General features: G+C 47.6%; 1 protein-coding gene across 6 annotated transcripts in view; it reads right to left on the minus strand.

Moving 5' to 3' along the window:
* The window catches only part of LOC118375443 (SH3-containing GRB2-like protein 3-interacting protein 1), a 181,898-nt gene that overhangs the window by 17,210 nt on the left and 150,083 nt on the right, over nt 1–14,605 (minus strand). For 4 of the 6 annotated variants that reach the window (XM_052462199.1, XM_052462210.1, XM_052462207.1 and 1 more), the window contains 5 exons: nt 10,662–10,766; nt 10,131–10,205; nt 8,593–9,749; nt 5,682–5,800; nt 5,279–5,417 (listed from right to left, as the gene is read on the minus strand). In XM_052462199.1, the coding sequence (XP_052318159.1) occupies nt 5,417; nt 5,682–5,800; nt 8,593–9,749; nt 10,131–10,205; nt 10,662–10,766 (1,457 nt within the window). In that variant the 3' untranslated portion in view covers nt 5,279–5,416. Of the gene's footprint in view, nt 1–4,145; nt 4,206–5,260; nt 5,418–5,681; nt 5,801–8,592; nt 9,750–10,130; nt 10,206–10,661; nt 10,767–14,605 lie in introns of those variants that run through there. The other 2 variants (XM_052462225.1, XM_052462215.1) reach the window with 2 other exon arrangements.

Raw genomic sequence — 14,605 nt, forward strand, 5'->3', positions numbered from 1 at the left:
CTAACTCTCCATCTCTCAACAGCCATGTATGGATGAAGATGGAGAACCAAAGAGTGTGAGAGAATCACTGTATTCATATTTTGTATTTATTAAGGATCCCCATTAGCTGCCTACTCTTCCTGTGGTCCAGCACATTTAAGGCAGTTATATACAATTTATAATATTACATTTCGTAAAACACTTTACTCAATACATTTAGTGTGTTCCCTCAGGCCACTACTCCATTGTCACATACTGTATCTATGTAATTGAAATGAGAACCAATACCGGTGTATGATGTGTGGGTGGGTTTAGCTCCTATGATATCCCATTACCCTGTTAAATGAAATGCTGGATGTACTGTAAATCGATGTGAAGTCCCTCAAGACTGTTGGACATTGTTGTACAATTTCAGGTTTCACTATATTTATAGTAGGAGGTAAAGCCAGTTACCTGAGGAGGTTTGTTGTGTTTCAGAAACACTGAGAAGACTGACAAAAATCAAGAATAAAAAATAGTTTTACAAAGAGTGAGAGAGAGGAAATGCGTATTCCAGACATACTGTTGATGCTGAGTCATTGTGACAAAATCAAAGAGTGAGATCAATATCCAAACCCAAAAGACCAAAGAGAGTGAGTCCACACAAAAAAGAAAATGACAAAAACAGAGATTAGTAAAGTACATGAAGAACGATCAATGATCAGGAGGCTGAAGAAATTTTGCTTGTCACCTAAAACACTCACAACTTTTACAGATGCACAATTGAGAGCATCCTGTCGGGCTGTATCACCGCCTGGTACGGCAACTGCACCGCCCACAACCGCAGGGCTCTCCAGAGGGCGGTCTGCACAAAGCAACACCGGGTGCAAACTACCTGCCCTCCAGGACACCAACAGCACCCAATGTCACAGGAAGGCCAAAAAGATCATCAAGGACAGCAACCACCCGAGCCACTGCCTGTCCACACCGCTATCATCCAGAAGGTGAGGTCAGTACAGGTGCATTAAAGCTGGGACAGAGAGACTAAAAAACAGCTTCTATCTCAAGGCCATCAGACTATTAAACAGCCATCACTAGCGCAGAGGCTGCTGCCTACATACACACTTGAAATCATTGGCCACTTTAATAAATGGATCACTAGTTACTTTAATAATGCCCCTTTAATAATGTTTACATATCATATTCATCTCATATGTACAGTATATACTGTATTCTATATTATCTATTACATCGTAGCCTATGCCACTCTGTCATTGCTCCATATATTTATATATTCTTATTCCATTCCCTTCCATTAGGTATTTTTTGTGGAATTTTTAGATATTGCTGCACTGTCGGAACTAGAAGAACAAGCATTTCGCTACACTAGCAATAACATCTGCTAACCATGTGTATGTGACCAATAAAATTTTATTCAATTTGATTATCTTTTAGGAAACGGCAGACTTGTGGACACCGAATGTGAAATGAGAACGAATGACGACGAGAGGAGGAGTATGAGGAATAAGACAATAGGGCTGGATGTAGAGGGGCGCAGCAGTTCGTTTGGAGGGAGTGAGATGTGGCCATGACTGAGGAGTTAGTGGAGGGGGAGGAGATAAAGGAGTGGGGAGGAGTTAGAGGAGAAGCTTGCACAGATGAGGCCTGGGTGACCCCGGGTGAGTGTGTGCACTGCAGTTAGCCGTTGTGCAGACACAACTTACCTTCAAAGGTTAAATAAAACTTCCCTCTGTCAAACCAAACCAGGGAAGGATGGTCATTCTCTGTGGTGGGGCAGGGAGGAGGGAGAGTGGGTGAGGAGGGTGGGTGAGAGGAGGAGGAAGAGAGAAGGACAGTAGCATGAGTCACATGGCAGGTCCATCACACAACACAGTGAGGTGAGGTGGGGTAAAGAGGGGTGCATGGCACAGCAAGCCTAAACACCAGGACAGGACAGGAACAAATTGTGCGTGACCCTGTGTGTCTGTGGGACATTTCACACTATAGTCCAACCCGAACCTTACTGTGCAGGCTCAGATCATATTCTTTCTACATTGTCCTTTCCAGCATGGTTCCAGGAAGCAACTGGACACGCCAGATAAGCTTAGTACAGCTCGGCTTATTAGTGTGAAACGGTCACGTGTGGGTGCGTGGGAGGGGGTTGGAGGTTGGACCAGGTGAAGTTAGGTATCTGTTGGTGGATGGTGGGTGTTGAGTCTCTTGGAGCATGGAGAGAAAAAGCCAAGCCTGGAGGAGGACTGACTGGGAATGACACCCATCATACAATACTCATCTACACACTGCTATAGAAAACATTCATTACCATTACTTGAATCCTTTTAAATCACATCCTCCTGTCCTAATGCTAATATTCTAACGGTTTTTGTGTCATGCTTTGTCTTTCAATACAGATGGAGCCTGGCTGTTGGACTGTCTGTGGACCACAGAAGGAGTAGCTGCTGCTTCTGCAAAAGCTAATGGGGATCCAAATAAATAAACAAATCAACCCGATGACATACACCAGACTCAGTGATGAGGGTAAAACCATTGGTGGAGGAGGGGAGTTGGTCGAAGGGATCAGTGTTAAGGTGAGACTGCTTAGGCGGTGATCGGGGCCTTTGGGTGTAGTGAATAGATGGCTGGAGTGAAGGATGACTGTGGGTGAAGACACTAGAGAATAGTGGGCAGGTGTTCTGATGGGGGTGGTTAGTGAAGTGGAGCAGAGTGAAGTGGAGAAACATGTTCCCATGGGGTGGAGTGAGAGAGAGGCGATCTGGGACAGAGGGAGGTGGGGGGGTAGATGGGAGTCAGGGTGAGAAGTTTGGAAGCTGTCTGTCTGCCTGCCTGTTGTTCTGAGTGTTGAGGAGACGGTGGCACAATATTTACCAACTGGCTGGAGACACTCATTTTCCTTCCAGACTTCAAATGATGATCTGTCTGTATCACAGTGTGTGTGTGTGTGTGTGTGTGTGTGTGTGTGTGTGTGTGTGTGTGTGTGTGTGTGTGTGTGTGTGTGTGTGTGTGTGTGTGTGTGTGTGTGTGTGTGTGTGTGTGTGTGTGTGTGTGTGTGTGTGTGTGTGTAGCTCAACACCAACTATTTAAAATAGGCTGCTACAATCATGCAGTTTAGCAGACTTAAGGACCATGTGGATGCCTGGGAGCGGGAGCGAAGGATGATTGTGTGGCTGGCCGGCTTTATGGAGAGTACATGGACGCAGCTGCAGGGAACAGCATGACTTTTTCTACAAAACAGTGCAGAGGTAAAGATGGCTGTAGTAGATCGCTTTAGATAGGTAACTGCTGTTTTGACTTGACATGTAACCAAACTGGATATGTTATCCCGGTGATGAGCTAGTGAGTAGCAGCTCATTCTTGTAGAATGTTAAGTCCCCTATTGACTGAAGTGAATGAAGCTACAGCAACAAGGTGATAATGGCTGGAGGAAATGTTGCTTGTTTTTGCTGTTCTACACAATTTAAAAACTCTCTAATGCAATTTGGAGAAATGCAGCAAATGAGCTTCAATTCCTTGGAGGAATACCGCCCCCCTCCTCCCTCCCCCTTTTACTCTTCCATTCCTTAGGTTTATCTGAAATGACGTCCCTGGAGTGTGTGTTTGTGTGTCTGGATCTCGATGCCACAGAAGCTCTTCAGACAGACTACACTCTTAATACACATGAACACACACTCATACACACACAGCACTGCAGAGTAACAGCATGCTTGAAAACACAGTGCTCTCCATACAGTACACACACACAATGACTATCATACAAAATAGGGACGTTGCTGTGGTGAGGGCAGAACAGCCAAAGATGCCGGTTTTCGGAAGCTGAAAAAGAGATGCATGGCATTTCAGCTTCCTGAAAAAAGTATCCTTGGGATACTTTGATGTGAGAGTATGTGAGTAAGATAGACAGTGAGAGAGGTGTTCCACCATTTATCAAAGTGAAACCATGAAAACGTAATCTGTGGCGTACTCCAATATCTCAGTTCAACATCTACTCCCCTCACAGGACGGCTACCATCCATTCTAAGACGGCTTGACAAAATCAAACAAAGCAAGAACATTCTCATGGATGGATGACATCATCATGGGTAAATAGGCATCACCGGACCCCTTCCAGGTCCCAGCCCCAGCCCCTTCCTCTCAGATAGCCCCCTCCCTTCATCCACACTATACTGTACCTGCCAGAGAATCAAAAGGCCTCCCAAATGTAGGCAGTTTGTCTACAAATGCATCATCTTCTGACATCACGCCAAGCGACAGCCCAAAAGGAAAAGGGACAAAGACAAGAACAAAAACAAAACAAAAAGAACGCATATCAAAACAAAGGAACTGAATAAACTGAATAAAACCATGTAAGAAACAATGGTGACAATTAAAAAGGTACAGTGTCAAAGTATGGAGGGCATGTTGTGAACTGAAATATTATGGCTGGATGAAAAATGTTGGGGGAAAAAAATCAACGGGATGCGAAACACAAGGTATGATCAGCACTTCAATTGTAGGCTCTCCGTTCGCTAAGCCTATTTTCTACTGTTCTCCCTAATTATCCAACGAAAATATGACGCATGCATATTGCTTTGTGTATCTAACAAAAACAGTAAATACCCAGGAAACCTTTACCACATTATGCTTCAATTAAGTGAAGATTTACAATGTGGCTCTCTGGGTTTAATACCATATGTTCCTTATGACGGCCTGTATTGTGTTGTCATATACTGTAGGTTCCTTTTCCCCTAGCTGAGTGAATGGTTACAGTATATTTAACCATTACATTATGACTTATTAGGCATTTCTATTCTTGAAAATCCTATACCACATTCACAGAAATGCAGTGTAATACATTGAGTGAATACTGTACTCGAGTAGATATACATTGAGTGCACAAAACATTAAGAACACCTTCGGGCACCCCCTTTGCCCTCAGAACAGCCTCAATTTGTCGGGAATGGACTCTACAAGGTTTTGAAAGCATTCCACAGGGATGCTGGACCATGTTGACTCCAATGCTTCCCACAGTTGTGTCAAGTTGGCTGGATGTCTTTTGGGTGGTGGACCATTTTTGATACACACGGGAAACTGTGTGAAAAACCCACAGTGTTGCAGTTCTTGACACACTCAAACCAGTGCGCATGGCACATACTACGATACCCTGTTGAACGGAATCTAAATGGATGCGGCCATCTAGGTAGGAGAAACTGTCCAAACCACACAGGCAACAGAGCACAGACTACCACAGTAGCACAAATAACCACACTAGCTCAGACAGAGATAGGAGATGATGGTGTACACACACCTGACACAGAAAGGGTGAGATTTTTACCGACGGTGGGGGTGGTGGCTGCACTCAGGGAGTTGTTGGAGGAGATAGAGGAAGTGCTCTCGGCCCGGGCCAGGGGGGCAATGGAAGGGGGGCAGGACGAGTGACTGCCCGGGGGACTGAAGGGCCGGCTCTGGGGGGACACAGAGAGAGAGAGAGATTACAGGATTTACTAGTATCACTGTTTTTATGTTCAGACACCCTCACAGTTCAGCATACATTTTTGGGGGGCTAAAAGTGAAACCATAAAAAATTGAAAGTACAGATATCTCAAGACATGGAGGTACCATACAGTATAAACATCTTAAGAGGGCGAGTGTTCTTTTTGAGGCGGGATTTGAGCTGTTGTTGTTTCTGTTTAAGTACAGTCTAAATAGAGATGGACGATATCACATACCATGTCCCCCTTGCTGGGTTTCCCAGGGGGCAATTTGGGGCGTGGAGGGGGAGGGGGAGGGCTGCTGAAAACCGCTGATGGAGCTGACGGTGTAGCAGGACGAGCCGGAGAGGATGCTCCTGTATGGGGACAAAAAGACATCTGGGTTACAACATCATGACATCACTATCCAGAGAGTTAGAACATCATGACATCACTGTCCAGAGAGTTAGAACATCATGACATCACTATCCAGAGAGTTAGAACATCATGACATCACTGTCCAGAGAGTTAGAATATCATGACATCACTGTCCAGAGAGTTAGAACAGTACAATCTGAGGAGATCTTTGAACATGTAAACAAAAAACTGACCAGACGACAGAGTCAAGAACATCTACTACATTCTGGAATAATGATTGGTTAACCTGGTTTCCTGTTTACAGAACATTATGTTTGATTGAATTGCTACTGAGCTGAATTAGAAAAAAATCCAGTGAAACACAACACACACCAGTCCCATGGTTGCCTGTTCAGTGTGAATTTTGAAACAGTGCTATTTGGGTTGTTAACTGTAATGTCTGACATTTGACTGTATTGTTAGGATCTAGGAACATAAGCATTTCGGCATTTCGGTGCACCACTATAACACCTGTTAAACTGTGTATGCAACCAATAAACTTTGATTCGACTTGGGCCAGTCCATTTATTGGGGGACTATATTCCCACAGTGGGACAAGACATTCTGGGCCAGAATTTCCACTCATCCTGACGTTCCGATGTGCTGCGTCAGCGAGATCTGTCCCAGCTGTGTTTTCAGTCCTCGATCCTGGTTTCCCATTCCCTTTGTGTTAAACTAAACAAACGGTCCTTGTCCTCATCATGGTCATGTACACTACACTGTCTGGTCTACAGAAGAACAATACTACATAACAGAGTTTGTGATGATTGTAAAGCTTGTGTGTGGTGTAAATCACTTTAGCCATTTCCTGCAGGCCTCTAGTGGCCTCCTGGCTGGACTGTTATTCATATTTTTAATCATTTCATAATTAATAAACATTATTTAAAAGAAGATACCAAATATCCAGTGTTTTTCCTCATCAAACGGTTGAGCTATATTTCAGAAAGACTGGCCCGCTCATTAGGCAGGATTAGGCGGCAGCCTCTGGTGGCAAATTGATGAGGACCAAGATGCACCTCCAACAACAAATATAAAACCTCAGAATTCTGCCCAAAAACAATGATAATTTCTCTCAACCAGTGGCATATAGGCATTTTAGGTGAGCTCTGATGCTGCCCTGTGATAAGCAGTGCCCACTTTGTCAAAGGCAGGGACACAAAATATTTATCTTGTCCGTTCCCAGCGTGCCTCTCCAGGGTGCTGTTGGAGAGATGCATCGCTTCAGCACTCCACCAACTTTCTGTCAAAAAAATGACCTAATATAAATCATGTAGCAGATATAGTATATGGTAGAAATAGTACAGTATGTGGCCTTTCTGTAGATTACAGGCTGGAGATAAAATGGATGATAATGTAATGAGAAGTAAACTTTTTACATCATGCAGGTTTCTCCGATCAAATAACCTAAATTGCGCCGAATCAAATAAAAAAATGTGCTGACATGCTAACAACCTAAAAACCTAAATCCTAAAAACAGGACAGGTCCAGGTAAAACATACATGTCTAGAATATGATGTATTTTCAACTTTCATTCATCATTTAAATTGAACCTAACTTCAACGTCTGGAAAATACATATTTTAGATGTCTTTTCAACAACATTTTGCTTACTGGAACTATTCTAGTTCTGCGGGGGGTGTCACTTTTTTTGTCTCACCTAGGGTAGCAGATCAGCCTGGACCGCCCCTGTATTTCAGTTTTCGTGTGATATATATAAAGTGTAATATTGGGATGCAAACACAAAATGTAATACATTTCAACTCTATATCTGACATGGTACAGGTTTCTTCTTTTTTTAAGCCCATCATCATCTGCATGAGGTGTATACTTTTGTTGAAAAGTAGATTTGTTTAAGACCAAGAAACCCTCTGTGTGACCCGTATTTAGCCCCCTGCCATAAAGGTTAAATAGACAGGGAGAAATGGGTTCATTGGCTGAGAGTTCTCAACCCAATTCTTACCCAATTCTTATTCTCACACACACAGCCACACACACACACACACACAGCCACACACACACAAAGACACACACAGCCACACACACACACACACACACAGACACACACACACACACAGCCACACACACACACACAGCCACATACACACACAGACACATACACACACAGCCACATACACACACAGCCACACACACACACAGCCACACACACACACACACACACACACACACACACACACACACACACACACACACACACACACACACACACACACACACACACACACACACACACACACACACACACACACACACACACACACACACACACACAGCCACACACAAACAGCCACACACAAACACACACAGCCTCAATGTGATATAATGTTTTGTAAGACAAGCTGACATCTAAACAAGAGCAGGCAGGGTTTCTGTACAGTACCTCCACAGCTTATATACAGTATGTAATGTTTTTAACTTTGACAATTGTGATATGGGAGTCAGTCATCATTAATCTAGCAACATTAAAGAATGTAATGACGATATCTCCTATTCACAGTAGATTTCAATGAGCCGCTCCAGGCAAAGAGCAAACCACACCAATCTAATCATTGCCTTAAATAGATAGTCAGTTAAGAACCAACTCTTTATTTACAATGACAACCTATCAAGTATGTGCTTACACTAGCTAACTGCATGATACAGCAGAACATCTCTACAACACAGACAGACTGATTTTGACAGAGGTCAGGTGGGTTTTTCTGTTATAGATGAGTGTGACGCTTGGGGGTACTCACCACTACCCATGCCCCCTGTCGTGGGTCCTGGCAAGGACACAACTGCCCTGTACGTAGGGGGTGGAGGAGGGGGAGGCGCAGCACGGGACACCTGGCCAACATCTTTGGGCGAGGCGGCGGTTTCAACAAGGTCCTCGTTCGATGGGGCAGGTGGGACAGGCGGAGCTGCCCCTTCAGGACTCTTCTGTTCCTCCTCGACAAAGAGTGGGCGGATGGTGCGTGAGGGCTCGTCCACAACGGCAGGGCCAGGGGGGCTGGTGGGGGAGACAGGTGTTCTTGCTTTGGGAGGAGAGGGGACCACAGGAGGGACAGGGGCAACGCTGGGGGGTGAAGGGACAGGGAGAACAGGGGCAACGCTGGGGGGTGAAGGGACAGGGAGAACAGGGGCAACACTGGGGGGTGAAGGGACAGGGAGAACAGGGGCAACGCTGGGGGGTGAAGGGACAGGGAGAACAGGGGCAACGCTGGGGGGTGAAGGGACAGGGAGAACAGGGGCAACACTGGGGGGTGAAGGGACAGGGAGAACAGGGGCAACACTGGGGGGTGAAGGGACAGGGAGAACAGGGGCAATGCTGGGGGGTGATTCAAGAGGGGGAACAATGGTGGGTGGAGGAGTGGGGGGTGGTGTATAACCCTTTGGCGGAAGTGGTGTGGGTGGGAGTGTAGGGTCTTCATGCACGGGTGAGACTGTGGGTAGGCGGAGTGCTGGTTCCTCTGTAGGGGTTGCAGAAGTGAGTAAAGAAGAGACCGGTTCTTCCTGTGGGAGAGGGGAGGTGGGCAGAGGGGGGACAGAGGGAGAAGGGTCTTCCGAAGGGAGAGGGGAGGTGGGCAGAGGGGGGAGAGAGAGAGAAGGGTCTTCCTGTGGGAGAGGGGAGGTGGGCAGAGGGGGGAGAGAGAGAGAAGGGTCTTCCGAAGGTAGAGGGGAGGTGGGTACAGGAGGGGCGGGGGATCTTCTGGAGGAGCTTGGGACGTTGGTAGGGGCGGGGCTGGGTCCTTCGGAGGGGGCGGTCTTTCAGAGGCTGCCAATTCCTCGCTGAAGCAGACCCACTTGTCGGCAGACTCCTCGCCTAAGGCAGAGGGCTCCGCTGGGCCGAAAATGTTGTCCAGGTTTGGGATGGAGGTCTTCCTTCCTGAGCCTTCTGTCGATACTGGCAATTCTAACAGACAGTCATGTGCAGGGAGAGAGGATCATAACAGTTTGTATGGGAATGAGAGAGAAACGTCAGAGAGAGAGAGACAGAGAGAGACAGAGAGAGACAGAGAGAGAGAGAGACAGAGAGAGAGAGAGACAGAGAGAGACAGAGAGAGAGAGAGACAGAGAGAGACAGAGAGAGAGAGACAGAGAGAGAGACAGAGAGAGACAGAGAGAGAGAGACAGAGAGAGAGAGACAGAGAGAGAGAGCAAATGCAAGAAAAAGAAAGCAATAAAGAGAAATATTATGCATACAAAGAGGGGATGGTTTGGAGATATATGAGGTGGAGGGAAGAAGGGAGGGAAGGAGGGCTGGAGGGAGGGATCGAGGGATGAGGGGTCTTACCGGCAGCATCTGTAGAGGGGGAGCTGGTCGGAGGGGGGGAGGTCGGGACATTCTTGGGCGGAAGCGGAGGCGGAGCTGCAATGACATCAGTGCGGCCATGAACAGCATGGCACTATAAAGGGTGGCGCCATCTAGAGGCCCCTGGGGTTAGTGTCTGGCTGCACCACACCAGCACAGAACAGGAAATACTATACAGCCCCATGCCATACACCACCATGCATATGGCCCGTAACCCACGGCAGATGCAGGGAGGAAGAGGTGATTGAATCATGATGCTCAACATTAGTAAATCTACCCGGTCTAATCTAAACTCTATGGTATATGGATTTAATTATTTCTCAAACTAATGATGGATGAAATTAGTGCATTAGTACAGGCTGCAGAGGAAGAGAGAGAGTTAATGGCGTGCTCATTCACAGATCGCTCGTTAGTTTCATTCGTGAGGGTGAGTTGGTTTATGAGGTGAGTGGATGGTTCCGTGCAGTCATTCCAGAGTCATTCCAGGAAGTGCAACATAAACAGAAAACATACTTCCTGTGGAGAAGGTTCTGGTGAAACAGAAGTCTGGGCTCAGTGACTCAGACTCAGGTAGAGGAGCACCCCACACGTCACACACCACCTGCTCAGATATTCCCACTACATTCAGAACAGACAGAGGACATAACATAGAGGAGGCTTCAGTATCATGAGCTAAATAAAAATACCTCAGGGGGACTTTAAATTGCTAAAAATAAAGTAATGTTAGCATTAGCCTAAACATGTCAGGTCAAAGATAACCAAACCCTGTGCTAAAAAAGAGACACTTCATCTATAACCTTTACTTCAAAAGACATGGATTTATTTTCATTTGAACAAAATGTATTTTCAAAAACTACCTGACTAAGAGGGAACAATGAAGAGATCATTGGAACTCTATCAGTTCCTCAGAAGGGTTCCACTCCATTGAGAACGGGAGATACTACATGCAGGGACATTATCCACACAGTTCTCTCTGAATGGACAGAGTGTTAAAAAGGAAAGGCTGCTGTACTGTATGTGTGTGCTGACATTAGCTATGCCTCAGCAGGTAGTTACATAACCAGCTAAGAGCTTCCCATCCCAGAGCCTGCAGAGCTAAATCCATCCACATGACATCACAGCAAACCAACAACGGAGGAATCAAATGTAACCTCATAGTGCCTCTGACCCCTCGTGTGCTTGTGAAATGTTTAGTATGCAAGACATAGTGGCAGTGTGTGCAGGTGACAGGAAAGAGGGACAGTGTCTTTAGAGGTGGTAGAGAGGCAGTGTAGGGAATTAAAAGCATCCTTGTTGTTGGTGTTATTATGGTGCAGTGTCTTTAGTGTCACTGCCAGCCTTAGTGGATCACAAGTCACAGAGTTGTGACAGTGCTGAATCACAACCACACACACGCTCAATCACAACCACACACACGCGCTCAATCACAATCACACACGCGCGCTCAATCACAACCACACACGCGCGCTCAATCACAACCACACACGCGCGCTCAATCACAACCACACACGCGCGCTCAATCACAACCACACACGCGCGCTCAATCACAACCACACACGCGCTCAATCACAACCACACACGCGCTCAATCACAACCACACACACGCGCTCAATCACAACCACACGCACGCTCAATCACAACCACACACACGCTCAATCACAACCACACACACGCGCTCAATCACAACCACACACACGCGCTCAATCACAACCACACACACACGCTCAATCACACACACACGCTCAATCACAACCACACGCTCAATCACAACCACACGCTCAATCACGACCACACACACAATCACAACCACACACTCAATCACAACCACACGCACACGCTCAATCACAACCACACGCACACGCAATCACAACCACACGCGCCAATCACAACCACACGCTCAATCACACCACACACACGCGCTCAATCGCAGCCACACACACGCGCTCACCACACACGCGCGCTCAATCACAACCACACATGCGCACTCAATCACACACACGCACGCTCAATCACAACCACACGCGCTCAATCACAACCACACGCAATCGCTCAATCACAACACACAATCACACGCTCAATCACAACCACAATCACAACCACGCTCAATCACAACCACACACACAATCACAACCACACACGCACGCTCAATCACAACCACACACACACGCTCAATCACACACACACGCTCAATCACAACCACACGCTCAATCACAACCACACGCTCAATCACAACCACACACGCGAATCACACACACACACACGCACAACCACACGCACGCTCAATCACAACCACACGCACACGCTCAATCACAACCACACGCACACGCTCAATCACAACCACACGCACACGCTCAATCACAACCACACACGCGCTCAATCACAACCACACGCAATCACACCACACGCGCTCAATCACAACACACACGCGCTCAATCACAACCACGCGCTCAATCACAACCACACACACACTCAATCACAACCACACGCACGCTCAATCACAACCACACACACGCTCAATCACAACCACACACACGCTCACACAACCACACACACGCGCTCAATCACAACCACACACGCGCTCAGTCACAACCACACACACACGCTCAATCACAACCACACACACGCTCAATCACAACCACACAATCACAACCACACGCTCAATCACAACCACACACACGCCTGAATCACAACCACACACGCACACGCTCAATCACACGCTGAATCACAACCACACACACGCGCAACCACGCACAATCACAACCACACACACACAACCACACACGCGCTCAATCACAACCACACACACGCGCTCAATCACAACCACACACGCGCGCTCAATCACAACCACACACGCACGCTCAATCACAACCACACACACAACCACACACGCCACGCTCAATCACAACCACACGCACGCTCAATCACAACCACACAACCACACGCTCAATCACAACCACACACACACGCTCAATCACAACCACACACACACGCTCAATCACAACCACACACACGCGCAATCACAACAACACACGCGCACAATCCACCACACGCGCGCTCAATCACAACCACACGCACAATCACAACCACACACGCGCTCACACGCGCGCTCAATCACAACCACCGCTCAATCACAACCACACACGCACGCTCAATCACAACCACACACGCACCACACCACACACGCGCGCTCAATCACAACCACACACGCGCGCTCAATCACAACCACACACGCGCTCAATCACAACCACACACGCGCTCAATCACAACCACACACACGCGCGCTCACATCCACACACGCAACCACCACACACGCGCTCAATCCACACACGCGCGCTCAACCACACACGCGCGCAATCAATCCACACACGCGCGCACCACACACGCGCGCTCAATCACAACCACACGCACGCTCAATCACAACCACACGCACGCTCAATCACAACCACACACACGCTCAATCACAACCACACACAATCGCGCTCAATCACACACCAATCACACCACACGCACATCAATCACACACACGCTGAATCACAACCACACACACACGCTCAATCACAACCACGCACACGCGCTCAATCACAACCACACACGCGCGCTCAATCACAACCACACACGCCACACGCACACGCTCAATCACAACCACACGCTCAATCACAACCACACACACGCTCAATCACAACCACACACACGCGCTCAATCACAACCACACACACGCTGCTCAATCACAACCACACACACGCGCTCAATCACAACCACACACGCGCGCTCAATCACAACCACACACGCGCTCAATCACAAACACCCACACGCACGCTCAATCACAACCACACACACACGCTCAAACACAACCACACACACACGCTCAATCACAACCACACACACACGCTCAATCACAACCACACACACACGCTCAATCACAACCACACGCTCAATCACAACCACACGCTCAATCACAACCACACGCTCAATCACAACCACACGCTCAATCACAACCACACACACAATCACAACCACACGCTCAATCACAACCACACGCACACGCTCAATCACAACCACACGCACATGCTCAATCACAACCACATGCACACGCTCAATCACAACCACACGCACACGCTCAATCACAACCACACACGCAATCACAACCACACGCTCAATCACAACCACACGCACACGCTCAATCACAACCACACGCACACGCTCAATCACAACCACACGCTCAATCACAACCACACACACGCTCAATCACAACCACACACACGCTCAATCACAACCACACACGCGCTCAATCACAACCACACACACGCGCTCAATCACAACCACACACACGCGCTCAATCACAACCACACACGCGCGCTCAATCACAACCACACACGCGCTCAATCACAACCACACACGCGCTCAATCACAACCACGCACGCTCAATCACAACCACACGCTCAATCACAACCACACAC

The sequence above is a fragment of the Oncorhynchus keta genome, chromosome 1 (genome assembly GCF_023373465.1).
Source record: "Oncorhynchus keta strain PuntledgeMale-10-30-2019 chromosome 1, Oket_V2, whole genome shotgun sequence".
Taxonomy (NCBI): Eukaryota; Metazoa; Chordata; class Actinopteri; order Salmoniformes; family Salmonidae; genus Oncorhynchus; species Oncorhynchus keta.